Below are 27,235 nucleotides of genomic sequence, written 5' to 3' on the forward strand. Positions count from 1 at the left end.
CAGGGATGCTCAGGTTATTTGACGTGTTGGAGATGTGTTCCAGTGGAACACTCTCGCCGTGCAGGAGCTTCCCTTGCAGCAGGAGGGGCTGAGACGTGCCATCAGCCTGCACTCTGCCCAACCAACTCAGCTCAGGGAGCACTGAGGCTCTGCAGTTTATTTGCAACAGGAGACTGAGAGCGCAGCCTTACACAGAAACCTCGGACAGACGGAGAGCACGTAAAGGAACGTAAAGGCCCATAGGAAACCCACAGCAAGACTCGCTCAGAGCAGGAGGGGGCTGCGTTTGGCTGCTCCGCTCCTTTACACCGACTTGGCGAAGCCGATGCGGTTGTACGCCATGTCAAAGATGGTGTAATACTCCTTGAGGAACACGTCGCCCAAAATCCAGAGCGGCTGCCCATTCTGGGACGGCAGGTAGGTGACTTCGATCCCAACGGTGCAGTACCCATTGCTCTGCAAGGGGAAATAATGGGGGTCAGAGCCTGGGGGAGCACCCGGACCCCAATACTGTGCAGGGGGGGAGCATCGCTGTTCACACAGGAGTACCAGGCTCTGTGCTGGACCCCTGGCACCCGGGAGGGTAATACAGACCTTGAGGACGTAGGCAGAGGGGGGCAGTGGGAGCCGCACCCCGTTGATGATGAAGGCGATGGTAGGCAAGTTGTGGATGTCATTGCAGTCAACTGCATACTGTGGAGAGACGGTGATGGGGGCGTTATGGCTGGAGCAGGATGGGAAGCAGCACTGACTGAGGTACAACACATCCCTGCTCCACACACAGCGCTGCGCCCTGCAAACACCACCTGAGTTCTGCAGGATCTGCCCAGACCCAGGGCTTGTGGCTCACTGACAAACCCCACCCTGACCCCAGACAGCCCCCTTACCCCAAAGCTGGTCTCCTGGGCACCCACAGCCTGCAGGAATCTTCCCAGGTACCGCTGGGGCACAGTGAGTAGGAACGTCCCTGTGTCCACGATGGCCTGGCAGCCCTGTCTGCACCAGCCCGTCACCGACTGTCCGATAGCAAATCTGAGTGCAGAGAGGTGGTGGGTGTCACTCTGAGACCCCACCGGGCACAGAAACTCACCTTGACCAGGTCTGGGAGGCTGGAAGCTGAGGCTGCACACAGCTCCATCAGGGATGGATGCAACTCACTCATCAATTGCCACCTGCCAGTAAAGCTCCTGGGTCACCGGTGCCCACACAATGTCCCCAGTGAACAGCCGAGGGTCCATTCCTCCCAGCACGAGCTCTCCTCCATAGTTGTAGGTGGGTTTGCTGCAAGAACAACGCAGTTAGAGCAGCAAGGAACCTGCATGGGGACAGCCAGAGGGACAGCGGTGCATGGGGGATATGCAGGTGGGCTTTACCGAGAGAAGTAGAAGCTGAAGATGGGCTGATTGAGTTGGTTCTGCTGCAACATGCCTTGCAGTGGGGTGGGAGTCCCTCCAGCCGCGAGTGCAGGGTAAGCCATCCCCATGATCCCATCAAACTGGGCGTAGTAGAACGGCTCGGTGGGCTCATCCCTGCTCAGCCCAAACTCCTGGTTTCTGACTGTGATGCTCTTGATCTGGAGGCAGAGGGAGCGCTGTGTCAGGCTGTGCAATGTGCAAAGAGTGCAAAGCCAAAGAGAGCAGACCCCAAGAGTGCAAAGCCAAAGAGCAACCTACAAGGCTGCAGCTGCTGAAAACATCTCTGGGCACCTGGCAAAACAATCAGCAGTCATGCAAACAAGGCAAAAGCCCAGCCGGGTAACTGAAGGGAGCAGTAATCACTTTGCACTTTCTGCCCATCTCAGGACCTGGTTTGCACCATGCTGTCTGTACAAGAGCTGCCCCCCAGCCCCCAGCAGTGCACCCACCCGCAGTGTGTCGTAGCCCAGCAGCACAGTCAGTGTCCCACTGCCATAGGACAGCGTAACGCTCTGCCCGTTGTTGATGTAAGTGGAGGATGCACCGGGGTTGAACTTGGCGTGTTTTCCTGCAGGAGAGATGGAGTGGAAGAGCTGCTGGGGGTGCTGTCGCTGTGGGACTCACAGCTGCTCGGGGGGGGGGAGGTGGCACCCACCGCATGCCGGCATGTTGCAGAGTGTGGAGGGCACCCACAGGTTGGAGGAGCCGGTGTCAAACAGCACCAGGAAGCTCTGGGGGGGGGTCCCGAGGCTGATCGCCCCAAAGTAAGAGGACTGCAGACAAGAAGAGGGTTATGGCCATGGGATGGGGCTCAGCTCCATCTCCCTGCCCTGTGCCACATCCCAGCACCTTGCAGCAACGCTGGGGATCCCCTCACTCTTACAGTGACAAAGTGGGAAAGGGACTGAGCAATCTACCCCCAGATTAAGTGCTGATCAATATTTCTGGTGTCCCGTATAGAACGCCAGAGCTTTTCAGGCAGCTGGGGGAAAGCTCTGCTAAACTCTACCATAACCTTAAGGAAAGTCTGAGAACAAGAGCTGTTCCACTCTTGGAGGCCCAGAGGAGAACAGACTGCTCTGACAGCAGGGGGGGGCAGGGGGAGCAGTGAGAGCACTCACATCCAGGTGGGAGGCCATCAGCTCGAACACAACGTCGTTCCTGGTGAACTGGTATTTCTTAGCTGGATCGTGCTTAATTTTCTTCAGGTATTCGTCCAGCACTCCTGCCTCCCTCATTTTCTCCCGTATGGATTTGCCTTTCTTCAACTTGATCCTGCGCAGGTGGAGGGGGAGGGAGGGGGAGAGAAAAACAAAAACAATAAAGCAGGAAATGAGGTGATTTGGGCATTTCCAGGTGTCCTCTCCTTTGGGTTCGCTTGCATCCTGCCATGCTGCGAGTCATCTGCACAGAATCTCTGGGCCAGGGGCACAGCCTGGGCTGCTGCTGGTGTGGCCACGATGGGTTCTGGAGATGCACGTGTCCAGATGCACCAAGAACACCACGTCCCTGAGCAGTGCAGCACACGTGTGATGAACACAGCCGGTCTCTGCTCTCTGAGATCCCCCCGTCCCTGTGCTGCTTCAGTACACCCACCTCACCAGCCCCTCTGTGAGCTGTAGGCACAGCATGGCCAGCACGAGGCACTTCATGGTGCAGCTGGTGGCCATGGTGCACCCGTCCAGAGAGCACAGCACCAGGCTGAGCCACCCAGCCCGGCTGCTTTTATACCAGCATGCACTGACCTCCTTATCTACCTGCCTCTGTTTTCCATTACCGCCGTGTGTAACCCTGGCCTGAAGGGTTTCTTTGTATTTTGGACCACGAGGAACTTGAGAAGTCTTGTCGTTGGTGGGGCACCCGGATGAGAACAGAGCACCTTGCACCTTCCACGGCCAAATCAAAGTGTGGCCACTCGATAAGGGCCGCCCTTATCACGGCAGGGAGAGGAGTTATCGCACTGCCAGCATGCTGCAGCACTATCTGGATCCTTACAAATCGCCTCAACCTTTCCCAAAACAAAGGTGCTCACAGCTCATGGTGCAGGATGGAAACTGGCTTGTAGGCGGACCCAGCGCCATGAGGACTGTGGGGCGTGAAGGAGAAACGGGCGCTGGGCTGAGACTGAAAACACCCTTCCGATACCTTGTTTGGTGCCATTGCTGCAGGCGTGTCTGCAGCACCCACCTGCAGCCATTCATAGAAGGCCTGGGGTCAGAAGGGAAGATAGCTGAGTTCCATCTCCTGGCCCACCCCACAGCACCGTGCACCCCATGGGGGCTCAATGCTGCCCCCCAGTAGCTGCTGCCCACATGGCTCCGCTATGGCTGCACTCATCCCACGCTGGCGCTTTGCACATCTTATGCTCCCTTGGGAGCGCCAGGAAGTGTGTGTCCTTTGCTGGATACTGAGTCTATAATAAAGCAATTATCTTGTTTGCTAGCAGGATTGATAGAAAGATCAACTTATTAAGATTGGATAAAAGGCACATTCTGGCTGAAAGCAAAGAACGGTTATCAAAACGTCAACATACCGCGTGTTATCTGCAGGTCCCCATGGGGACTCAGGCTTGCCAAAAGACAAAGGAATAAGATGCCCTCTATAGCACACGCAAACATGCTACTTCTGTTTCCTTTTGACCCCCAAAAGTTAAACAGCATCTGTTTGCTAAGGCACTTAGTCCAACAGGAGTCGGGGAATTCCAGTCTCTGCCATCAGAGATGGCGCATCCTTGTAGAGGCAGCGCTCACCTGCACTGCTGGGCATGGACACGTGTTGGGGCCGGGCTCTGGGCACGTCCTGCTCCTCCTGTTGCATCAACAGACTGAGCAGCCCTCAGGAGAGCACTGCACCAGGCTGCAAATGGCTCTGAAATGGAGTCCAGCCTCAGCCTTGAGCAAAGGCATTCCCAAAGACATCGCAGTCACTCCAGATTTCTTGGTCCACTCCAGGCTTTGTCCTAGAAAAAAGCACAGGGAGGTGATTGGTCTCAGCACCAGGGCAACCAACCGCCCCCACTCCCGGACCCCTTGGGCACAAGATATTGCTCTGAATCTCAGCAAATGGGAGCATGGAACAAAGGGAGCATGAGCATGGGGCTGCTCAAACAAGCACCGTGCCAGCTGGAACCTCCCAGGCACTGAGCGTCTGGGCAAAGCCCGCCTTCCTCATCCCATGGGACTGAGCTGGGAGGTGTGTAGTAGCTGGAGAGGGCAGGGATATCAGACCTGTGGAATGAGGAACGATTGAGCATTTGGAGCCTGGAATGTTTGCCTAGTGCCTGGCTGCTTCCAAGCATTATTTTAGCCACACAACACCCTTGTGTGTGGTTGAATGTTGAGTTTGCTCCTGCTATAAATGGGCTACCTGAAGCAGCAAGGCTGGCTGTGTCCTCTGCTTTTACCCCCTCACTTTTATTGGGTTTTGAAGGGGGAATATTTTCAGCCTCATTTGGTCTCATTTGTATCCCCCCACAACCCCCAAAAAAGGAACATATTGTGAAATAAGAAAACACAAACTACATACGCTTAATCTTATTTTCATGGCTTTTATTTCTTCACTATACAATCTGGAAATAAACCCATCTTCAATGCATGATTTTGCAAGAGAAGGGGGTCTGGGCTCTGAGGGGACAGAGATGCCCCAATGCACAGAGCTGTGGCTGCCTACACAGCAGCAGCAAAGCCCACCCGATTGTTGCCCATGTCATAGATGGAGTAGTAGACCCTGAGGAAGACATCCCCAAGGATCCAGAGGGGCTGCCCAGTCTGGGAGGGCAGGTAGGTGGATTCAATCCCAACGGTGCAGTAGCCACTGTTGCTCTGTCAAGAAGGAATAATTGTATTGGAAACCTCTGGGTTGCACAGCTCTATAGCCAGCGCCCTCCAGCTGTCCCCCAGCCCGTGTCCCCTTGGCTTATCTCCCATATGTCCCCGAGGGCCAAGGGCACAGGCCAGGCCATAGGATGCCGTACCTGGAGCATGTAGGCAGAGGGAGCCAGGGGGAAGGTGGTGCCACTGATGACGAAGTAGAGGGTGGGCATGTTCTCGACGTTGCTGCAGCTTGCCACATACTAGGGAAAAAGAAAAGCACGGCTGGTCTGTGCCTGGTCAGGTCTGTCAGCAGCCCATGATCCAGCTGGACTGGATCACCTTGGAGGATGTTTCCAACCTCAGTGATTCTGTGAAACTGGATTTCCAATGCTCCTCCAGCCCAAGTGCTTGACAGCAATTGCCCACCATGACAGATGCATCTCCTGTCTCTCTCCCCTCATTTTCCCAGCCCATTCTCCCTACCTGGCCATTGCCGGCATCCTGAGCTCCAATGTACTCCATCAGCTCAGAGAAGATCTGGCTGGGAACGGTGAGGAGGGAGGTTCCTGTATCGACGATCCCCTGGCAGCCCTCGCTGCACCAGCCACTGCTCTGCGGACCAACGGTGAAGCTGTGGGTAGAGAAGACAGATGGCTCATGAAACTCTTTGCTGCTGCAAGAGGAATGCAGGGGCACGGTGTATGAGAAGTGTTCTCTACAGGTGTACATCAGCACTGTCAAGAATTGCCTCCAGAACCCAGAAAGCCTAAGATTTGAGATCCCTGAAGCCACCAGAGGTGACAGAAAGATTCTTCTTGTGGCTGCAAATCTAAGAACAACCAGAGCTGGTGTGGAGGAAGCTGGTGAAAGCGACACTTTACTCTTCAATGGCGATCTGCCAGTAGGTGGTCTGGGTGACAGGAGTCCAGACGATCTGCCCGGTGTACAAGTTGGAGTCGATGCCACCAAAGACGAGCTCACCTCCTTGGCTGCCCTCCTGCCTGCGGGAGGAAGGCACAAGTGACAGAGTCAGAATCATGGAGTGCTGGAGTTGACCCCTCAAGGCCATCCGGTCCCATGCCCTGCAGTGCACAGGGACACCCACAGCTCCATCAGTGCTCACAGCCCCATCCCTGCCCTTGGGGGGTCTCTGGAGATGGGACATCACCACCTCTCTAGGTAGTCTGTGCAGTACCTCACTGCCCTGACTGCAAAAGACTTTGCTCTTATATCCAACCTAGACCTCCCCTCTTTCGGTTTGAAACCATTTCCCCTTATCCTATCACAGAAACCCTGCTATAGAGTCTGACCCCTCTTTCTTACAGCCCCTTCAGATACTGAAAGGCACATCAGTAGAGACAAACAGCCACCAGTACCAGCCAGTGTGCCAGTAAGTAGAAGGGGCTGGGCAAACAGGAGAGCAGGAAGGAAGCATCAGCTGACAGGCTCTCATGAAGGTTTCAACAAGTAAAAAAGATAGTATTGCTGGGAAGCAGAAAGGCAGCACGAGTTGGAAGGGAGAAGAGGAGCATCCCTACCCGCTCAGGTAGAAGCTGAAGATGGGGGAGTCCAGCAGGTTTTCCTGCAGCATTTGCTGCATCACAGTGGTGGCCCCACCAGCAGAGAGGGAGGGGAAGGCCAGCCCCAGGATGCCATCGAAGGGAGAGTACAGAAAGTTGGTGCCAGGCTCCGTCTCGCTCAGGCCGAACTCCTGGTTTGTGATGGAGATGCCCTGGATCTGGGGACGAAGAAAAGAGGCAAAGCTGCCATGAGAGCACGGCATTGAGCACTGCGACCTGCAGTAGGACAGAGGGCCATGCGGTGGGGCACCAAGCCAACATGGGGCTCCATCCTGCAGCTATATGTGTACACAGGGGACTGAGAGCCAAGAACAGAATTCCCCTGTTTTGCTCCTGTTCCACCCCTGGTCTCCAGGAGTGATCAGCCCATGTGTGTGTGCCCTCTGCAGTTCAAGGCTGCAGGGCAAAGCTGGAGCACCCCTCGCTCCCCCCATCTGCAGTGTCACTCACTGTCACTGTGTCGAAGCCAAAGATGCCGGTGAGGCTGCCACTTCCATACTGCAGGGAGAAGTATTGGTCCTGAGTTGAAAATGTGGAGGACTGATCGGGGTTGAACTTGTTGTGGTTGGCTATAGGAAAATCAAAGCAGAAGAGTGACTGTTCCATCCAGGGGCACTCAACCAGAGGCTGAGTGGCAAGCAACAGAGGTTCAGAGCAAGCAACAGGGACCTCAATCAGAGGGTAATAATTGGTGGTAATAATTGCTTATGGTAAATACAACAGGGGCAGCCAGAATTCCCAGGACCCCCCTTGTGCACCCTCCTGCCCAGGAGCTCACCGCAGGCCTGGCTCTGGCAGAGAGTGGAGGGCACCCACAGGTTGGAGGAGCCGGTGTCAAAGAGTACCAGGAAGTTCTGCGGGGGGGTCCCGATGCTGATCTCCCCATAATAGGCAAACTGGAAGAAAGGGGACAGGTTTTACCCCATGTAACTCCTCAGACGTGCATGCTAAACCTCAGCCCATGCAGCCACAGGACTGCAGGATTCCTGCTGCCCCGGTGCACAACAGCACTGTTCCCTGAGCATGGCACTGCTCTCTGCTGCTTCTCCCTGCAGTGCAGGCACAATGCAGCAGCTGTGTTTACAAGCAGCACAAAGGCACGCAGACCCTTCCTGCAGTGCTACTGTCAGTGTATTTCCAAAACAAAGCACACAGCACTCACACAAACACCCCTCTTTTCCTGCATGACCACAAGAACAGCTCTTGAAATAAACCTTTGGTTCAAGGTCTTACACTGAACATCCCAGACTTCTCTATTCGCATCCCGTTCCTCCTGTCTCATCCTCCCCTCACTGTCCCCAGGGGGTGGATACTCACATCCATGTTGTTGGACAGGGGCTCGTAGGCAGTGGCGAAGTTGCTGAAGTACTTGTAGGCTGGGTCATAGTGGCGGTGCTTGGCCAGGTAGTCCTGGAGCACCCCGCGCTCCTTCATCGCCTCCCTGATGGACTTGCCTTGCTTCAGGGGAATGCTGCAGGCAATAAGCAGAAGACGTCGGCTCGGTGTGATGGGAAGCAAGTTTCCATTTCTCATCACATCCCCTCGTTTTTGCTCTCTGTTGGTCTTTTCTCCCTCCCTGCCCTGCCTAAAGCTCACCCACATGCATGCCCCAGTTAAAACCCAGCACTCCCAATGTACGTTTCACATTGCCACCCTCCTGACTTGCCACTCACCGCAGCAGCCCATTGCAGAGGTGCAGGCACAGCACGACGAGGATCAGCCGCTTCATGGTGAGCTGCTCTCAGAAGCCGTCCCAGTAACCTGCAGAGCTCTGCATGCGCCTTTATGTACCCCACCACAGCCCCTATTGCCTCCCCCTGTGCCATGCACGCGGCCAGAGGTTATCACTGCAGCCCAAAAATGTCCCCGCGGTGCTAAGGAATATCTTGGGAACTCCAAAGTCAAATATCAGCAGCAAACACCGACCTGTTTGCGAGCTATTCCTTGTAGGAAAGAAACAACTGATTAGAATGACCCTGTAAAATTAACCAAAAGTCCGAGGAGCTGAGTTTGCTGCTGCCCAATTTCTTCTTGACTTGATATGGTTGTCAAAGACTCCCTCGAAAGAAGCGGAAAAGATTTCATTGTGTTTTCCAGGGATACGATGGAAAGAACAACACGGGTTATCTGCAGCTCTGTTATCTCCTGTTTCCATTGTAGTTTTTACCTCTTGCATTTTTGAAAGTCCCAGAATGACCCTGCAGGAAGGAAACACAAGGGCTTGGGATGGAAAGACACCGCAACCCAAGGTACACTCCCTTTGGAAGATGCAGACAGCTCTATTGGCTGCAATTAGATGCACTCCTGCTGGGAAGGGCTGTCAGGAGGGACTTCCAAGAGTCAAGGCATTAAACTGACCCTGTGCACTGTGAGATCACTGCGCTATATTGTGGAAAATAGGATCCAGTCCACACAGAGCAATGGCAGAATCTATGGGATGAGCCAATGGGTTTATGCCCTAAGGGATGTCATAGAAGGGTCAGTGGCTCAGAAACTCAGCTGCCACATTCACTTTTCCCTGCTTCAGAGATGCGGGGACTCAAGGAGAAGGAACGGGGCTGTGCGGAGCTGTCGGCACCATTGGCCCTCTCCACTCCATGGCAAACATCGCGTGTTCTGCCCCACTATCAGAAGGACAAAATATCTTTCAGCTGACATGTAATCTTATCATCGAGGTCTGGCTTCACCCCTTGGTCAAAACAAGGGGAACAGAAACAATGGGATCAATTGGGGACACCAAATGACATTTCCATACAGACTGTTTGTTACTGAACCGATATCTCACCTTCAGAGCCCATAAGGACGGGACAACAAACTCAGTTTGTTAAAATAAGACAGGAGCGCTGTATTGTCACCATATTCCATTTATTCGGTATACATTCGTAGTGCACGTTAAAGTAAGACATGAGCACTCCTCGGGTCACATAGCACTATTGTTCTTCACCTGTGAGGTTACACCCGGATGAAATATAGAGACTGAATGACACCCACGGAGATACCCTGAAGAAATAGGACTGCAGTGACATCGGCCCCCTGGGCACAGCAGCCCCATCCCCGGCGGGCGCAGCCCCAAAGCTCTGCCATTAGTCTGCCACATTGGGAATGCTCAGAGACAGCAGGAGAGTCACAGAGAGGGGAAGCAAAGGGGAAAAGAGCTCGAGAGAACGCAGATGCATCCGGGCCTTTCAACTTCAAAATCACATTCACCGATGGAAGAAAAACAAATGAGTTCTCTTCCTTAGAATTAGCTTTTTTCTACGCCTTGGCCTGTACCTGCCAACTTCAAAGCTCTCTGGATTTCCCCTAATGTATTCACCTTTGGTCCTGTTTGGGAACAGGAACCTAAACCTGTTCTGCTGCCTGAGCACGGCACTGCAGGAGGAGCCGCGCTGCGGGGGCCGTCAAAGCTCAGCATCCCAGAGCTGAGTTTGGGCGACGGGGTTGGAACCTGATGATCCTTGGGGTCCCTTCCAGCCCAAGCCACTCCACGATTCTATATGAGGCAATGCATTCATTAACAACAGCTCGTTAATGATGCTTCACAGTCAAGATACAACCCAAGAAGGGCTAAGCAGCATAACACGGAGGGACAGAACGACTGAGAGAAAACAGCTGGGAACATACAGACGTAGCACTGAGCCCCGACAGAGCTCTCACTCACATCTCTAAAGCATCACACCAACAGCTTGGTGCCTCTTCCCCTGATTTGCCACAGTGACACTCAGGCACAGGGAAAGGACACGCAGCAGAACCAGAGCTGGGAGCGCTGCTGGGATGGGGCAACCAGAAACACAGACAGCAGGAGCTGAAGCTGGGCTTGGGTTTCCTCCCACCCACCAGCATGGCTGGGGTAACAAAAATAACACTCAGTGCTGCAGTAACATTCAAAGCTCTTCACAAAAATATTGATCTTTCAATCCACAGCCTCTCATTTGCCACTCTCTGTGTAAGGCCAAAGAAGCTCACAAATAACTGAACTCCTTCCCTGGGGGAAATGCAGGCACAAGAAACAGGTTAGAATTTAAAACAAAAAGCAACAAATGAAAAACCCTCCCACGATAACAGACAGCTGAGAGCCGTGAGAAGCTCAGTGCTACCGAGCAGCCTGGGGAGAGGGATGGGCAGGAATCTGGGTATGAAGTCCCCAGGGAGGGAATATCAGGGGAGAAAATCTGCTCGGTTCACTCAAAACTCAAATGGGAACCACTCGGCCCTGGGTGAATCCTCAGTCTCTACACCAGACTTACAGATGCAGACACATGCAAGGTGTGCTGCCCTGGGGAGGCCGTCCTTGCAGTGAGGGATGGAGCACGGCTGGACCATGGGATGCTCATCAGCTGCCCCAGGTTAAGTTTCCCATCCATGCAGGCACTCACAGACCCATCACTGTGCACACACAGCGAAACCCAGCAAACTTGCAGCTAAGGCTCAAAGCAAGTTCTGCCACACACACCTTTGCAAAGTGCTGCACAGGCACAATGTACCTCATAAGGGTGATTTTCAACCAGGAGAAACCAGCGAGAAGGAAGGAGGCCGCAGGGTTACGAGGGGGCTCTGCCACCCACCGCTCACAGCCCAGCACTGAAGGAACCAGACAGAACAAACCCAAACCTCAACCTCCTGCTGGTTTCTCGTCCTGCAGCTGCTGCAGCTCTGACCACTAGAGGAAGCTGTGACACTGGAAACAGCAGCACGCCCCGTTGTACCCTGTACCTGGCCCTGGCATCTCGCTCCACAGAAGCGTAAGATGTTCCATCCTTTTCCTGGTGGGAGCACTTTGCATTTCTCACCGGGCTGTGATGCTGGAAATGCAGGTTCCCACTGGAACCCGCCTCCTGCTGGTGCTGCTGGAGCCACCCCAGGCAGTGAACTTACAGAGCAAGAGCTCGATACTGACATACTTTTGTTAAAGCTTTATGCAATGGGTCTGTGCACCTCTGAAGCAGCTGATGACACTGTGCTGTCCTCCTTCACAGCAGCTGCTCACCGACTTCCATGCTTGGAACGAGGAAGGCACAGCCAAGATGGGCAAGGTGGGCAGCGGGACAAGCTGCTGGGTGCTGGGCCCCTCCGCTCACAGCCCAGGGAGAACACAGAGAGCACAGAGTGGGACTCCAAAGCGACTGCACAGCACCCCTGTCTCACAGATACAGCCCACGGAGGCCAAAGGTAACGCGGGGAGGGGTCAGGCTGCATCATGTCACCGCACAGAGGGGTGTGGAGGCACGTCCTGCACCAGCACAGACCCAACACAGCACCTCACGTGGAGGTCTGACAGCTCAGCTCCAGCGTCAACACAAAACTCCACATCAAAGGCCACACATTTACGGAAGTTTAGCCCTTCCCAAGTCTGTAGCTGTAGGAAACAAATGACACATTCACTCTAAACAGGATCAAATATTTCTCATGGACCCAGCCAGGAACGTAGGTGCAGGCAACCACTTTGATAGTGCTCCAAGCCTGGCCACCTCACACCCACCCACCCGCTCTGCAACTGCGAATCCCAGTTCAAAAACACTGAATCACAGCTGCTCTTCTCCCTGACGGCGGCCTTACAAGGCCAAGAGCCCTGCTCAGACAGCCCAGGGGGCACACGAGCACACGTGTCATGCTGGCACTACTTTTGGCCATCACCACCAGGATGCAAAAAGAGCATTTAATAAATAAAGAAGTAAACAAATCGACAGTGCTTCTGAACAACCCCCTCCCAGAAATCACAACTGGGTACAGTACAATTGAAGGCTTCTGTACCCAACCTCCAGCCCCTCACACCTGCAGTCTGCCCCTCCTCTTTTTAAGCAAAGTATCTTCAGGAAATGAGGTTTCTGTGATCACAGTGTTTGTGTCCATGGCTGTCTGTCCTCTACTATTGGTTTCTAGAGCTGCCCAATCTAAATCGAAACTGAGAAAGGGACAGAAGTACCAGAAGCTTCTACGAGCTTCAAGAAAATAGTGCACAAGGAGAAAGGAGCAAGCTGAGGAGGGAAAGACTGCAGGGAAAGACTGCAGCACGAGCTCCCATGTCGTGAGGGACCAGAGAAATCACAAGGCAAAAACCGACTCTGAGGCAGCAAAATGCAGTCAGGCCTCCCCATAGAAGATCACCAGCTGCTGGCACTGCTCACGAAAAGGCAGGAATCCAGGAGGGTTAACCCTGTTGGAGGTGGCATCCATGCAGCGCCAGCACTACCATGGGCACCCACTGCCCCTCTTGCCAGAAAGACAAGGTAACTCCCAGATGGCGTCTTTCAACATCCCATAAGGCTTTATAAAACAAACTGCACGGGAGACGGAGAGAGTAAGACAAACAGATAGAGCAGCGTGAACAAAAGCTGTAGGAGCCATCCCATAACACCAGGTAACGGGGCAAATGAGGAAGCAGAAGGCAATGGTGGATGGAAGTCACACCAGGCAACACGCTGAAGGGTGGGTACCAAAGCCACAACGCAGTGCTTGCACTGGGTCCCCTTACAGAGGCAGGTCGGTGCTGTTGTGTCGAGTTTTCCGTGAAGTCCCATCGTCCCTCGGCCGGGCCCGCTGCAAATTGGACATGGCTGCTGTCTTTTTGAGGTCAATAACCGCGTAGGAGTCCGTCCGCTGCACTTCCTGGGGGGCGGCTGGTGCATTGGGATGGCCCTTGTGAGGCTCAGCCTCCAGCTCCACCTGGATGTAGTTGAGCTGCCGGGGCTGCTCCAGCCGGGGCCGTGGGAAGTCAAAGCTGAAGACGCTGGGCACGCAGCCACGCTGGGGTCTGGGCAGGAAGGTGCTGCGCCGCAGGCTGCTGCCCCTGTGCAGCGCAGCGCTCTCCGAGTTCATGTAGTTCTGCAGGGGATCCTCTTCTCCTGCCTCAGGATAACCATTGGGAGAAGGCGTCAGCGCGTCCCCAGCATCCTCCTCGCCCTGGTGGAGTGGCTGGCATTCCCACACTGGAGGCAGCAATGGCAAGTTCTCATAGTGCAGTAACGCTGCTCTCCTATGGGAGCAGCTGGACGAGCCCTTGTCCTCATGGGGGACCTTCAGACGCCCCCCGCGGCAGAGGGATGAGGAGCTGGGAGGCAACAAGCCATTGACATTCTCATAGACGCACTGGGGTGAAGGACACTCATCCTCGCGCTCGTTGTTGTTGTTGTTGGGAGCACAGAAGTGTGTCCTGCACTCCCGGTGGTGCCGACTGATGCGCCTGTAGTTGGGTGCAGGACCCAACACAAACTTCACCTCCCCTGGCTGCAGGAAGACCTGTGGGTTGCGGTCTTCGAGGGAGCAGCTGCGTTTCCTATGGGGGAAAGGAGGGTGGACTTCAGGCAAGGAGTGCATACAATGTTGGCCCCTCAGCTCCTGATCACCATTGGCTGTGTTCACGTAGGTGTGAGACTGCAAGGAGAGAAGCAGAGGGACAGTGAAAGGAGAAGCAGGAGCAAAGCAGCTGCCAGCAGCTGAGAAACCAACAGGAAAGACTGATGAAGGCGGAGATGAAAGAGTTTCAGAAGCTGAAAATGTTTTGGGAAGCAAAACTCAAAAGACATTTCTGGATCTGTGGGCTGACGGAGAAGAACAAAAAAAGAAAATTAAAAAAGGATTCCAACTGCAGAAGGGACACAACTAATCTGTCCCACATCCAATGCATGTGGCACAGAACAAAAACCAAAGCCACCTCATTAGGTTCATGTGGGCCCAGTTCTAAAGCTTGTCTGGGTCCCTCTGGATGGTGTTCCTTCCCTCTGTCACATCAACTACACCACTCGGGGATCAAGGAAATCAAATCAGTCCACCTGAACAGAGTGCCTGTCTGAGCTGAAGTCCCCAAGACCAAAATGAAGCGAAAGAGAAGAAGAGTGGCAAAGATACAAGGATCACCCGAGCTTTGATGGAGCAAAAGAAACCTGGAATTTCATGGAGCCACTAGCAAATCAAACTTGTTCATTGCTTGAAAACAGGAAAATTTAGGGCATTTGTGTTTACCTGATCGTCAGGCCCAATGAGGGCATGAGTAGAGTCTTCACCCACAGAGGAATGCCTCAGGCTGCTCATGGAGGGGTGGCGGGCTGCCAAGTACGACAGGTTTTCTCCCGGGAAACTGTGGAATCCATTGGCAAATCCTGGGACAGTGTATCCCAGACCTGGGACAGAATGACAACACAGCATTGGTCCGGTGCATAAAGTAGCATTTCCACAGTGAGCTGGTCCCTGAACTGCGCCCTGCAAGTCAGAATCAGCTTGTCTGGAGAAGATTCCTATCATGAAGTGCCTCGTACAAATACAAGGGCTAGGCCCTCCTGTTTACATTTATTTAAGTGACTCCTAATGGAGGCAGGAATTGAGCAAACCTGAATTCTTCCAGACGTGGTTTCCTTTGGGAACCACCTGATCCCTGTAGGTGCCACTTAAAAAGGCCTTTTGGCAGAGCTCCAGGTGAACACGGGCTGAAGGGTGACAACCCATTGACTACTGAAGGGTTTTTTTGTTGCTGTTTCCTTGGAAACAAAATACCACACTGCAGACAAGTGGAGCCTTAAAATAAACACGCTGTATGGGGCTCACACAGGCGTAAAGATACAGGTCAGCAGCAAGGCAGCATTTGGGAAATATCCATGGCCTGCAAAGGGCAGTTTTACATGAGCAGCAGCAGGTGTTGCCACGTGGGCTGAGACAGACTTACTGGTGGGGACCTGGGGGTCCCGGGAGTGCTCCCTCTCCGTGGGGTGACTGTTCCTGGTGATGACAACAGGCTCTTCCACGATGTTGATGCTGTTACACTGCATCAGGTCCTGGAGCAGATTGAAGATCTCCTCTGCTCTGGAACACTTGAAGGCAAAAATCCCTGCAGGGTAACAAGGAGGAGGGTCACAAGAGCAAGAAAGCAATTCTGGCTTTAACAAGGGGATATGTAATTCTGGGCTGTAAATGAACTGGCAATTTTGATTTCTTTTATTGTGTTTAACATAATCAACCCCTGAAACTCACAGCCACATGAGAACAACTAACGTCTGAGTGGATTATTGCATCAACATCACCACGCAGTGCCAAGGCTGCCATCTGGCCTAGCAGTGCACCACTGTAAAAACAGAGCACCCCAATTATCTCCTGACACTCGGTGCTCCACGAGCAGAGGTGTGAAAGATACAAGCTAACCGGTTTTGTTCTGCCTCTAATCTTCTATTTCAGCTCACTTGGCACAGCACCCAGTTCTCACTGCCAGGGGAAAGGCTTTCCAGGGACTGGTAGAAGCTGAACTGGGCCCTGTGGGGTTTCTATGTGGGAGAGGAACAGGAGTGTCCTACTGCAGAAATGCATCAAGTTGAGCAGTGTCTCTCCAAGCAATCAGCCCAAACCAGAGCTGGTGTGTGTGCAGAGCTGAGCAATCCCTCACTGCAACACACACACACACAAAAGCCATAGCAACGAGGATGGCATGGCAACAACAGCTGCTACTCCAAAAAATAACATTCAAAACATTCTGACCAAAACACAGCCAGATCTGCCTTATGTAAGACAGCATCAGGAAAGGATCCTCCAAATCAAATTAACTGAGAAGAAAAATATCTCAAAGGGAAGGGAGAAAACTCCTCACAACGGTGTCACCCCTTTGATTTATGACTGGTGAGCGTGTGTCTGCAGAACGTGTTCCAACACATGAGGAGGAAACAAACTCCCCCTGCGCCTGCAATGCACACACCAAGAAAGCACCCAGCTCTTTAAAAGCAAGAGAGGCCGACTGGGAGGGAACTAACAGGCACCATAGTAAAACCATTCCCAGTGCTGCTGATGACTTGGCACATAACCCTGGGTGACTCACTTCCCTTTGCACAGCATCCCTGTGCATAAAAATCAGTAAAACACAAAACTCTTTTTCATTTGCTTTACAAAGTGCTGCCAGATGCAAAATAGAAAACACGAAGCAGAAATAACACCAACCACGGGCAGACAGAATGCACTGCAAAAACAAAATGTGTTTAAGTAACCGCTGCCACTGATGTGCATGTGAAAGCCCTGTGAAATAACCAAATCTGAAGAGGGGTCTGGGAAAAGGTGCAGCTGATGTCACTTCACTTTATTCCCAGAGTTAAAGGACGCTGAACAAAGCTCCAGTCCTGCAAAAAGCAATTCTGAAACACAATGCACAGCTCTGGGCTGCTCAGTGCCTGGTACCAAGTTTGGAGCTGAGATGTAACACTCGGACATTAAGTATGTTCCATCTGCTGCAAACTTCAGCTGAAGCCTGGTTCGCCAGTTACCTCCTAAGTGCCCATGCAAGATGAGACTGCCAGACTTACACCCAGGTTCTGAGCCACAACAGCACTCCCATTAGTATTTTAATTGAGTATCAACTGCACGTGCATGCATATGGGGTGTTCAGGGGGATCAGAGGCTGCAGGAACACCTGCTGGTTCATCAGATGCAGGAATGTGGGAAGCCACAAGCAGAAACCCCGTAGCTCCTGCTGCAGGAAGCAGCCAGCACTTACCCTGCCCCGTGTGGCAGCGACGGCCGCTCTCGAAGGAGAAGAGGTTGGAGTCGTAGCCATAACGGCGCAGGCAGAGGTAGGGCCACCTGACTGCATCTCTCTTGTGAGTGTGCAAGATGAGCTCCGTCTCCGTCAGCTCCATAACCCCAGATCCCAGCTCATTACCTTCATCGTCCACATTCGTTACCTGCAGAAACCACGCAGCTCACACCGGGAAGCTTGGTGCGTTTAGGAAAGGGGGGGGAAAAAAGCCCTGCCACTAAGATGCTGTAATTCCCCCTTCATTTCCTCAGATGCCCTTTTTTCAGCTGAGAGCACAGATTCACTGCTGGCAGAAAGCACAGAGCTGACAGGCCTGGAGACTTGGTGCTCAGCAGTTCAGCTGATGAGTCTCAGCACAGACACTGGATCACAGCCCTGAGCAATAAAAGGTTTCTCTCCAGTTCTCCATTTCCTTGCTCAGGCTGAATCTCAGCGTAGAGGAAACTTCTACTGCAAATATGAAACATATCTGCAGCAGAGGGTACTTAATTAAAGGGAAAAAAGAAAAGAAAACAGCAACACGTTTGCAAATCTTATCAAGTGAAAGACTTGTCTGTAAAAGCAGTTTTTCTTTGCTTCCATGCCTAGAGCCCAACCCACGCTGAGCTTTGCAAGCAGTCAGAGCTGCTATAAATTCTCTAATGGGGATGAAGGCCCAACACTTACCTTAAATTTGGTGGGGTGGTTGTCTGGGATGCTGTCTCCACACAGACAACTGCAGCAGCTCCCCATGACGGCAGCAGGAGAGGTAATCCCTGGGGAAAGGACACAGGAGAGAGCAATCAAATTACAGCCCATTCCCTCCTGGGTGCCCCTGCGTGCGGCTCAGCCTGTTTGGAACTCAGATGCTTTTTGCTTTGAGAACTTCATGACATGTTCCCCAATGAACGGACCCTGTGCAGTATAAGCCTAATTAAAAATAACAGCTTTCTTACCATTAGGCAAGTGGTTGCTTGGGTTTTCTGAAGGTGAGAAAATCCCACTACTGCCGTCCCTTTATCTCCTTCAGGACTTCATGGTACCCAGGTGTCAGTCACCCAAAACACGAGGGAAACGGCCCCATCTTCCACCTGGCAAGAAAGTTACAGTTCAAGAGATAAGAAAAGAGAGAAGAATAAACATGTGGGGAAGGAAAGAAACACATCTAGAAAACCTAAAACTAAGAGATATTTGACCTCTCAGCTTTGGGATTGTACCCAGGAAGAGCAGAGAGCAGCGAGGACTCAGGGCACGTGACATCTGCTGCTCGGGTATGGGAAGGTGCCTTCGTTGGATGGAAGATCCTTATGAGACGCAGAACAACAGCCCTGTCAGCAACTGAACACGACTACCAGCCCGTTTCAGACTCTGAAAACTAAGAAATGCCAAATAACACAATTCAGCTGCCTGCTCACAGGCAGTGAGTGCGAGCACGGGGCACACAGGAGTTATACCCAGTAGTGAGGAAATAGGGCAACTCTGAAGCAGCCCTAACAGATCCACACCCACTGTGCAGCACTGGGTTCAGCAGCAGGTGAACACAGGAGAATGTCACACTGTATTTGGCAGAACAGCCGACGGCCTCTGCATCCAAGGCCTCACAGGTACCAGCCTGGCACCGCAGCAGCACATACAACAAACAGGCTGTTGGAAATCTGCCACACCAGAATCCACCTCACCAGACCCTCCAACACAGCGACGACTCCTGGGGCCACATCCCTGTGCTGCTGCAGAGTCTCCCCTGTTTGGTTCTCAAATCAAACCACAACCTACCGACCTTCCCTGCAGCTCCACGTCACCCGGCCTCAGCTCCAGCCCTTCAACACCTCCCTGCTGCATCCACACCCCTAGTGCACAGTCCTCCAGTGGAGGGAGGCTTGGAGCGGGGCAGGCTGGAGCTGCCATCACCCAGCACATCTCCATCACTGCACGGCTTTATCCCTCACTGACCTTCAGCACCGATTGCTGATCTGCAGCCGAATCCTGGGGCTGGTCCCTGGGCTCCTTGTCGTGGGGGCTGCCATCCCATCAGTGCTCCCACGGAAACAAGAATCCCACAGAAAACACGTTATCTTTGCCCTCTCTTCCTTGCTCCCCTCTCCCTCCAGCTCAGGGATGGAGCCCCATCACCTGCCCTGAACTCACTGCAGCCAGGAGGAGAAGCACAGTGAGACCCCAGCCTTGAGGGGCGGCCATGGCGGGGGGCAACAGCTCAGCCCTTCACCCAGCCCCCCCCCCCCAACCCCCATCGGGCTCCACACGAACACAACGACCAGAACCTGAACCCGGCAATGGGGCGGGGGAAATGGGACCGGGGGAGGATGGAGCGCAACGGGAAACGGGGGGGAGGGCAAAGGGGCAACGGGGCAACGGGGGAGGAATGAGGGGGGGACACAAAGGGGTTAATGGAGCGGGTGGGAGCGGCGCTGCGGGACGAGGCCCGGCCGTGGGTCGGTACCTGAGGCGCTGCCCGGCTCCGCCGTCCGGGAGCTGAGGCCGGGCCCAGAGCTACGAACCGGACCGGGACCAGGACCCGGCCCGGCCCAAGGGCTGCGAGCTCCGGGTCGGGGACCGGGACCCGCCAGCGCCGCGTCCCACGGCCCGGCCCGGGGCCGCCGGGAGCAGCGAGTGAGTCCGCCGGCCGCCGCCTAGAGCGTCGCGCTGGGAGGACCCCGGGCAGGCGGCGGAGCGGCCAGCAGGGGGCGCCACCACCGAGAGCAGGGATGGGGGGGAGGGGCTAAAGGAGGGGGAGGGGTCAGTGTAAGGGGAGGGGCCGAGAGAGACGGGGATGAATGGGGGGATAGTGGGGAGTTATGGGGGGGGGGCTCTATCGGAGGGGTCAGTGCGACAGAAAGGGGTCGGAGAGCCGGGAGTTATAAAGGAGCGGGGGGTGGGTGGGACTGCAGGGGGAATCGGGGCGGCACGGGGCTGTGTAGAAGGTGTCGGTGCCCCCCCACACGCAGCCGGAGCTCGGGGGGTCCCCGCGGTGCCCTCAGCGCAGTGACCGACTCCAACACAGTGACTGACTCCAGCCGCAGGACCCCCGCCCCCCCCCCAGCAGCGCTGTCCCCGTGCGGACTTTGCCCCCCGCCCCCTCCCCTGACGCTGCGCTGGCGGCTGTGGGGCCCTGGGGTCAAAGTCCGCCCCATGCCCACACAGCGCAGCTCTGGCTCTGGGGGCCCCGCCGCACTGACCGCCCCCGGAGCGGGGCTGCGCCCTGTGGGGTCCCTGGGAGCAGTCGCTGTTCAGCCCCACGTGTCCCCCTGTGGGTGGCAGCAGGGAGGTGGGGGGGCTCAGTATCCCCGACCCCTGTACCCCCCCCCCACCCCGCACCCTGCTCCATCCGCAGCACGGGGGGTTTTACAGGGAGGATAAAACACTGCAGCTGCAAAACGGAAATCTTAGAAATTAGGGACACACAACAGGGCGGGCACGAACCGGAGCGCGGCCCCGACGCGGCTCCTGCTCCCATTCCTGCCATTGCCGAAGCTCGGTGGCTTTGGGAGGAAAGTAGGACATCCCGGCTGCCTCCGGCCAGAGCCCCGCGGAGCTCCCCCACCTCAACGCCGGGGCGTAATGACACCTCCCCTCTTTTATGAAGCTCCGGTTCTTTCTGATGTAGGGACGAAAAAATACATCGCGGCGGATGATAAAAGCCGCCCAAACGCCGACCCGGGGCGAAGCGGGGCGGGGATGGTCGGAAAATAAGAGGTGGCGAGAAAACGCGATGCGATGGGAGCGCGATCCCTGCAGGGTTAACACTGCGCCGGGCCCTGCCCGTCCCCTCCCCGCTCCCTCCATTGGCTGCCGCTGGAGGTTTAGGCTAACGAACCTCTAATTGGGACCCCGGCTGACAGGGCTCCAGTTTCCTGGGCAGGAGGATTGAAACAACAACAACAACAGGAAAAAAAGAAAAAAGAAGAAGAAAAAAAAAAGAAAAGAAGGAAAAAAGAAAGGGAAAAAAAAGAAAAAAAAAGAAAGAGAGAGAGAAAGGAGGGGGGAAATCTACAAACAAAAACAAAGCCGAAGGAAGCACAGCCCCGGCTGCTGTTGGATGTTGGATGTTTTCCTTTCGTTTTGCCAAGTCCGCTCGGCTCAGAGCTCCGACCCGACGGGACGGGACGGGACGGCACCGGGCAGGTAAAGGGGGATGGGGGGGGGGGGGTCCAGGGGGCCGGAGGAACCGGCTGGCTGCCACGTCCGGGAATTGTTGCGGGGAAAAGGAAGGGTGGAAAACGGCGCGAGGGAAAGGGAGGTCGGCCGGTTCTTTGCGGGTTGGGATCGGGGTGGGAGCGCTGCTCCAGCGGCCTTTGTCTTCGTGGAAAGCGGCCCCGGACGGCGACGTCCTTCGGGAACCCCCCGCCCACTCTTCGGCTGCAGGTGCGGAGCGGGGGGCGGCCCCGGGAGACGCAGCTCCGGCCGGGCGTTGTGCCGCGGGTTCCTCCTCCGCCCCGGTGCGGGGTCGGCGATGGGGCAGCGCTCACACGTCGGTCCGGCCCCTCCGCTCCCTCGGGTGGCAGAGCGGGATGCCGAGACCACCCCCCCAACCTGCAGCACCGCGGGGCTCCGATGGCCCCGGAGGTGGCTGCGCTGTGACAACGAGCATCCGGCTGCTCTGCCGGCTCGGCCCCGCCGTGCTGCAGGACGGGCTGCTCCGGCTCACCCTGCCAGGCGTCAGCTTATCTCACCCCCGGAGAGATGCATCTTTATGGCTCTGCATCTTCATTTCCACGTACGTTCGCTGCAGCTGTGTTGACGGCAGCTGGAGCACAAACAGGTTATCCCGTGGGTGAGGTGCATACAGAGCCCCTGGGAGCTGCCGGTGTTTGGGGTGTTGGAAGGGGAATCTGGTCTTCTTGGCAGTGACCTGCTGTTGTGTTTCCTCGGGGCCGTGGAGCTGTTTGGTGCCCCGGAAAAACAGGACAGAGGTGCCTTGGAAGTGGGGCTGCCACCGTGGGGAGGCGGCTTCAGGATCCCTGTGGCTGCAGCAGGCACAGATGAGCCACGCTGAATGTTAACGCTGTGATCTCTGCAGGGACAGATCCAGGAGCCCCACGTCCTCCCGCAACAGGATGGGGACAGGAGCTGATCCCTGAACTGAAAGGGATTAAAATTCCTGTGGATTTCAGGGAGCTGTGATCCCTTCCCCAAGGCAGGGGCCTCTTGTGGGGTCATCAGGGCGGGCGATGCCAGTATTTGCTGGGATGGCAAAACAGAAAACCTCCAAATAAACAGGAGGGGGGAAGGGGGGGCAGCGAGGACATCAGCCCGTCCTATGGAGCAGGGCTGAACTGTGGCAGTTTGGAGGAAGCCCCGGGTTGAGGGGCTCTAAAAGCCCGAGGCCGCTCCATGCGGTGGCACTCGGTTGCTCCTGGGGGGACCCCAGCTCCGTGCCCAGCTCTGTGCTGAGAGCATCCCGCATCCCTCCGCAGGGAAAGGATGATGTGGGACTGCCTGGAGGCAGTGGGGAGGGCAGAGGGGATGGGAGCGGAGGAGACGGACCTGTTGGAGCTGCCCGGCTTCTTAGCATGGGAGGCGCGTAGGGCTGTCACAGTCTGCGGCTAATTACAGGGACCTGCCTGCAGCCCAGACGGCTGCCAGCCATCCTAATCACATCAAACCGGGCTGGGCTGGGCTCTCCTGCACGGACCCATTGATTCACAGCCCTGTCCCCAGCCTTACCCCAGCGGGCTCCTGCTGGCAGCCCTGGGATGAGATGCCCTGCGTGGGTAGGGCCCACTCTGTTGCATCCATAGGGCCCTGATAGGGTCAGACGACAGCAGATCAGCCGTGCAGTTTGGGATCTTAGCAAACAGAGCAAAGCTTGGGACTGCCATCCATGTCCCATGGGAGAGACCAAAGGCAGCAGCAGGGCTGGCATCCCACACCCACGGCTGTTTAAATTCAGCACCCCGGGGATGCTGCAGTGCTCCATCACAGCTGCAGGGCTGAGGCTGTTCACTGATCCAGTGCCACTGGTGGTCCGTCACTGAGCCAGCACCACAGAACTGGGTCAGGTGTGTTCCTCCAAGCACAATCTGTAGCCACTCATCACAGCATGCAGCCGGCCTGCCCTAACGTCAACAAGGACGGCAGACCCCAGGGAACAAGCTGCCCTTCTGCTTTATCCCATTGACTGCCAATCTGCCGCGTTAATCATTGACCCGGGTGCACGGCTGGGAATCCTGAGCTCAGAGCCGTGCACACACACCCTGGTGCCGTGAGCTGCTGCGCTGCGGGATGCCCTGCTGGGTCAGAGCTGCGGGAGAGCCCGGAGCCTCCGAGGGGCTGTGGTCACCGACCCTCACAACCACAGCTCTCTGCCCTTTCCCGGGGAGCCTTTTTGAAGGGGTGTCAGCCCCAGGGAAGCTCCTGGGGGTGTCAGCGCGGTGCAGAGGGGCCCCACAGGAAGAGCTGCGGGCAGCTGTACGGGGAGCCCCAGGAGCCACCGCGTCGCTTTGTTTTGGAAAGCCGAGGAAGGAAGCGAGCGGCGACAAACGCTGCGTGGGGAGGGGATGGGACGGGTTCGCATCGCACAGCCCTGAGCCAGGCACGCCGGGCGAGCAGGAACAGCCGCTCGGGGCAGAACAATGGCAGCCCGGGGGGAATACATTATTTTCCATCAAACTGGGCGAGACCTTCGTCTCCTCCCACTGCTCCGCTGGGGACAGGCCACTAACCCCGGGCTCAGCCGTGCCGGGAAAGGGCTGGCGGCAGCAGGGGGACATCTCCCGCTGCGGGTGAGAAAACATCAAAGTGCGGCTCACCCGGAGCTGCCCCATGGTGAGAGCAAACACCCGCGGTCCAACCCTCAGCCTCCTCTCCTCTCCCCGCAGCTCATGTCCCGGCCGAGTCCCGCATGGCCGCAGCGAGACGAGCCCCCCCCGTGCGGCACCGCCACCGCGCTCCCCCCGGCCTCGTCTGACAGCGACTCCGGCTGTGCCCTGGAGGAATACCCGGAGCCCCCCGCAGAGCCCGCGCCCCCCGAGGTGAGCAGCTCCGACCCCGACGGGCGGACGCGCCTTTAGCCGAAGCGACGCCGCTTCAGCCCCTCGTTCTCCCACCCGTTTCCCAAGGTCCCCGCCTGCTTCGAGAGCCGCCCCTCGGAGCCCCCCCGTCCCGCCGACCGGAACCTGCTTCGTGTCCGAGCGCTCCTGCAGCAGCTGCCGCCTCAGGACTGCGATGTAAGAAACGCACGAGTTTGTTCGGTGCCGCCCTCCCCGCGCTGCGGGTCCTTCACCTCCCGTTCCCCGCACAGGAGCGGTATTGCCCCGACCTGGAGGAGGAGGAGAGGAAGCAGCTCCGGGCCTTCAGCGCCGGCCGCCGACGGGACGCGCTGGGCCAGGGGGTGGCGGTGCCGGTGCCGGGCGCCCGACACGGCTGTCCGTGCAGGAAGGTGAGGCCCGTCCATCCCCACGGACCGCGCGGGGCCGCCCTGAAACGCGGCCTGACCCCGACCCCGTGCGTTGCAGTGCGGCAGGAGGCTGAGCAAAGGGGATCCCGGCATCGCGGCGTCACGGCTGGGAGAGCAGCTCTGGCACCCGCCCTGCTTCTGCTGCCACGTCTGCCACCAGCCCCTGGTGGACCTCATCTACTTCCAGCAGGATGGGAGGATCTACTGCGGCCGGCACCACGCCGAGCTGTTCCGGCCACGCTGCGCCTCCTGCGACCAGGTGGGAACGGCCGAGGAGATGCTCCGGGCTCCGTCGTGCCGCCCTTATGTTCCTGTCCTCCGCTGGCAGCTGCAAACACGGCAGGACGGGCCGCTGGATCTCCCTGCACCCCGGAGATTCCCACGCCCACCCCAAAGCACAAGAAGCGTGTTGCGGGCGGTGCGTTCTGCGGGTGGTGCTTAGGGACGGTTTGTTCCCTTCCAGCTCATCTTCTTGGAGCAGTGCATCGAGGCCGAGGGTCGGCGCTGGCACCCGGAGCATTTCTGCTGCCTGGAGTGCGACGCGCCGCTGTGCGGGCAGCGCTACGTGATGCGGAGCGGCCGGCCCTGCTGCCGCAGCTGCTTCGACGGCCTCTTTGCCGAGCCGTGCCAGGCCTGCGGGGAGCCCATCGGTACGGCCCTGCTGCTGGGGATGGGGGGGGGGGCTGTGGGAGACCCCCCTGTCACCTGCGATCCCCTCATAGGTGTTGACAGCGAAGAGGCCACACACCAGGGTCTGCACTGGCACGCCTGCGCCTCCTGCTTCTGCTGCAGCCTCTGCCAAAAGCCGCTGCGTGGGCAGCCCCTCACCGCCCGCTGCGGGCGGCTCTTCTGCTCCGAGAGCTGCAGTCTGGGCTGGGATGTGTCTTCTGCTGCCTCCACCAGCTCCGATTCATCTGACTCAGCCTTTGTCTCGGCACCGTCCCCTGACTCGACGCCTGTCTCCAGAGCCAGCTGTGCCACCAGGGCTGGGGGCGCCGCAGCAGCTGGGGGCTGCAGACAGCGGGTGGAAGGGGCCGGTAGGGACCTGAGTGCTGCACTTGCAGGGGATTGGGAGGGAAATGGAAGCAAACCCGGGCTCTGGGTGCTGCACTGGGAGTACAGCATACAGGTGCAGCCCGGCTCAGGGCTGTAGCAGCAGCTGTGGGCTCCCAGCCCAAATTCCACAGCTGAGGTTTGGTTGGTACAGCCCCTGCTGCACAAGCAGCTGCAGCGAGGCAGGCTCAGCCTTTTTCTCCCTCACCCTTCCTTGCTTTCCCTCTTCCAGAGATGCTACCGGATCAGGCCTCCACACACCCTGCATTCAGGAGCCCTGAGGACCATGAAGCAGCTGTAGAGAGGAGCAAGGATGCTGTGTGCACAGGGATGCTGAGATCATCACCCACTTACCCCTCCAACCTCCAGCCCGGCACAGGGGGTCCTGAACCCCGAACAGTGGCAGGGGATGGAGACCCACACTACCGAGTGGGTCTGTCCCCTGCCAGACCCAGCCCACATCTGGAGGACGTTGACCCACAGGATATCATGGAAGAGGATGACTCTTGGTGTCCCACCTGCTCTTCATCCTCAGACTCTGACTCAGAAGAGGAGGGTTTCTTCTTCGGGAAACCCATCCCCAAACCTGGGATGAACTCTGTGGGCAGGGAGCCCCAGCACCTGGAGCGGGCGGGATCCAGGATGGCAAAGCTGCGGGGCAGCAGCAAGCACTGCAGCGTGTCCTAGCACAGCGACACTCAGCAAGCAGGGGAGCCCAGAGGAAGCAGGGCAAGGTGGCAGTTTGCATGGTATTTAAGCAGAGGGGCAGCAGCTGGGTCCCAAAAGCACAGGGGAGGGGAGAGCACCTTGTATGGCACTGCCATCCTGCCAGCACTTACAGTGGTCTCAATGCATTCCAAACACCTTTTAGACACAGCCCAAGGCTGAGGTGGTAGGGGGGGAAGCTGCTGGGATCTTTCACCAGCAGCTGCTGGCAAAGCACAGCCTGCAGTTCCTGCTGGCCTCTCCTTCAATTAGGAACAGGTAAAGCGAGCAGGGAGCAGAGAACCAGCAGCCCACACTGGTCTCTGACTGCTCAGACAAACCCAGATCCTCAGAGAACAGCTGTGCTCTGGGGAGGGCAGCCAAGGACTTAGGACAAGGGCAGACACCTGCTGCAGGGACTCCTGCCCAGACTGAACAGGAGGGATCTGGCCATCAGGGTCAGATCCAGATGCCAGGTGACAATCTCTCACCTGTAGGGACATCTTGAAGGACACGAGCTGATGCTGCCCTGCGTGGGGCTGTGTGCCCTGCCACTGCAGGGAGGAGACCAGTGGGGCAGCTCTGCCATCATGATGGATGAAGCTCCAATAAAGCTCAGCTGAGACCTGACTACAGGAGTGACAACCAAGCCTGGCCTGTTTCTCTCCAGCCTGGGGTTGCAGCCGTGTTAACTGTGCTGCTGGAGAACTGTGCTCAATGGGAGCTGAGGGCCCCCAGGAAAGGACCAGACTGGGGTGTCACTGTGGGACCCC

The 27,235-nt window shown here is 56.5% G+C and overlaps 4 protein-coding genes across 13 annotated transcripts; 1 reads left to right on the forward strand and 3 right to left on the reverse strand.

Annotated features, from left to right (window-relative positions):
• Positions 1–142: 142 nt before the first annotated feature.
• Positions 143–4,305, reverse strand: LOC107324900 (pepsin B-like). Of its 4 annotated transcripts, none has more exons than XM_015885329.2 (11): positions 4,166–4,305; positions 3,728–3,828; positions 3,603–3,623; positions 2,537–2,690; positions 2,071–2,188; positions 1,865–1,983; positions 1,374–1,573; positions 1,159–1,281; positions 888–1,032; positions 595–693; positions 143–456 (listed from the first exon to the last, which is right to left on the reverse strand). In XM_015885329.2, the coding sequence occupies exons 2-11, from the start codon at positions 3,772–3,774 to the stop codon at positions 304–306; spliced, it is 1,179 nt and encodes a 392-aa protein (XP_015740815.2). In that variant the 5' UTR covers positions 3,775–3,828; positions 4,166–4,305; the 3' UTR covers positions 143–303. The 4 variants fall into 4 exon arrangements, with proteins under 4 accessions (XP_015740815.2, XP_085383082.1, XP_085383083.1 ...); XM_085526956.1 differs by having other exon boundaries at positions 3,561–3,623; XM_085526957.1 differs by lacking the exons at positions 3,603–3,623; positions 3,728–3,828 and having other exon boundaries at positions 4,166–4,296.
• LOC107324901 (gastricsin-like) lies at positions 4,236–8,870 on the reverse strand. 3 transcript variants are annotated; one of them, XM_015885331.3, is made up of 9 exons: positions 8,481–8,672; positions 8,125–8,278; positions 7,586–7,703; positions 7,258–7,376; positions 6,766–6,965; positions 6,109–6,228; positions 5,711–5,858; positions 5,389–5,487; positions 4,236–4,374 (listed from the first exon to the last, which is right to left on the reverse strand). In XM_015885331.3, the coding sequence occupies exons 1-9, from the start codon at positions 8,534–8,536 to the stop codon at positions 4,339–4,341; spliced, it is 1,050 nt and encodes a 349-aa protein (XP_015740817.1). In that variant the 5' UTR covers positions 8,537–8,672; the 3' UTR covers positions 4,236–4,338. The 3 variants fall into 3 exon arrangements, with proteins under 3 accessions (XP_015740817.1, XP_085383084.1, XP_015740816.1); XM_085526958.1 differs by lacking the exons at positions 4,236–4,374; positions 8,481–8,672 and adding exons at positions 4,947–5,236; positions 8,734–8,870; XM_015885330.3 differs by lacking the exon at positions 4,236–4,374 and adding an exon at positions 4,947–5,236 and having other exon boundaries at positions 8,481–8,673.
• Positions 8,871–9,655: 785 nt separating this feature from the next.
• Positions 9,656–19,972, reverse strand: FRS3 (fibroblast growth factor receptor substrate 3). 4 transcript variants are annotated; one of them, XM_085526952.1, is made up of 8 exons: positions 19,749–19,948; positions 19,241–19,434; positions 18,247–18,381; positions 17,978–18,066; positions 17,270–17,456; positions 15,464–15,625; positions 14,767–14,924; positions 9,656–14,080 (listed from the first exon to the last, which is right to left on the reverse strand). In XM_085526952.1, the coding sequence occupies exons 4-8, from the start codon at positions 18,041–18,043 to the stop codon at positions 13,910–13,912; spliced, it is 744 nt and encodes a 247-aa protein (XP_085383078.1). In that variant the 5' UTR covers positions 18,044–18,066; positions 18,247–18,381; positions 19,241–19,434; positions 19,749–19,948; the 3' UTR covers positions 9,656–13,909. The 4 variants fall into 4 exon arrangements, with proteins under 4 accessions (XP_085383078.1, XP_015740809.2, XP_085383079.1 ...); XM_015885323.2 differs by lacking the exon at positions 19,241–19,434 and having other exon boundaries at positions 9,656–14,178; positions 19,749–19,972; XM_085526953.1 differs by lacking the exon at positions 19,241–19,434 and having other exon boundaries at positions 19,749–19,944.
• A 747-nt stretch (positions 19,973–20,719) lies between these two features.
• PRICKLE4 (prickle planar cell polarity protein 4) lies at positions 20,720–27,092 on the forward strand. 2 transcript variants are annotated; one of them, XM_015885201.3, is made up of 8 exons: positions 20,720–21,430; positions 24,127–24,279; positions 24,367–24,474; positions 24,549–24,686; positions 24,763–24,963; positions 25,168–25,354; positions 25,427–25,741; positions 25,990–27,092. In XM_015885201.3, exons 2-8 carry the CDS (start codon positions 24,130–24,132, stop codon positions 26,442–26,444), a joined length of 1,554 nt encoding a protein of 517 aa, XP_015740687.2. In that variant the 5' UTR covers positions 20,720–21,430; positions 24,127–24,129; the 3' UTR covers positions 26,445–27,092. The 2 variants fall into 2 exon arrangements, with proteins under 2 accessions (XP_015740687.2, XP_085383076.1); XM_085526950.1 differs by lacking the exon at positions 25,427–25,741 and having other exon boundaries at positions 21,145–21,430.
• The last annotated feature ends 143 nt before the right edge of the window (positions 27,093–27,235 follow it).

Source organism: Coturnix japonica, chromosome 38 (assembly GCF_054131305.1).
Source record: "Coturnix japonica strain WE chromosome 38, WE-NBRP24, whole genome shotgun sequence".
Taxonomy (NCBI): Eukaryota; Metazoa; Chordata; class Aves; order Galliformes; family Phasianidae; genus Coturnix; species Coturnix japonica.

Excerpts from the sequence above, each read along its gene's own strand:
- LOC107324901 (XM_015885330.3), bottom strand. The coding sequence starts at position 8,536 with ATGAAGCGGCTGATCCTCGTCGTGCTGTGCCTGCACCTCTGCAATGGG. Across the intron at positions 7,377-7,585 it reads CTGCCAGAGCCAGGCCTGCG|CCAACCACAACAAGTTCAAC; the intron begins GTGAGCTCCTGG and ends ATTTTCCTATAG. Across the intron at positions 5,237-5,388 it reads CCTCTGCCTACATGCTCCAG|AGCAACAGTGGCTACTGCAC; the intron begins GTACGGCATCCT and ends CCTTCTTGACAG.
- LOC107324900 (XM_085526956.1), bottom strand. The coding sequence starts at position 3,774 with ATGTGCAAAGCGCCAGCGTGGGATGAGTGCAGCCATAGCGGAGCCAT. Across the intron at positions 1,984-2,070 it reads CTGCAACATGCCGGCATGCG|GAAAACACGCCAAGTTCAAC; the intron begins GTGGGTGCCACC and ends TCTCTCCTGCAG. Across the intron at positions 1,574-1,864 it reads TGGGCTACGACACACTGCGG|ATCAAGAGCATCACAGTCAG; the intron begins GTGGGTGCACTG and ends CTCTGCCTCCAG.
- PRICKLE4 (XM_015885201.3), top strand. The coding sequence starts at position 24,130 with ATGTCCCGGCCGAGTCCCGCATGGCCGCAGCGAGACGAGCCCCCCCCG. Across the intron at positions 25,355-25,426 it reads GGCCTGCGGGGAGCCCATCG|GTGTTGACAGCGAAGAGGCC; the intron begins GTACGGCCCTGC and ends ATCCCCTCATAG. Across the intron at positions 25,742-25,989 it reads ACAGCGGGTGGAAGGGGCCG|AGATGCTACCGGATCAGGCC; the intron begins GTAGGGACCTGA and ends TCCCTCTTCCAG.
- FRS3 (XM_015885323.2), bottom strand. The coding sequence starts at position 18,043 with ATGGGGAGCTGCTGCAGTTGTCTGTGTGGAGACAGCATCCCAGACAAC. Across the intron at positions 17,457-17,977 it reads ACCACCCCACCAAATTTAAG|GTAACGAATGTGGACGATGA; the intron begins GTAAGTGTTGGG and ends TGGTTTCTGCAG. Across the intron at positions 14,179-14,766 it reads TCATTGGGCCTGACGATCAG|TCTCACACCTACGTGAACAC; the intron begins GTAAACACAAAT and ends CTCTCCTTGCAG.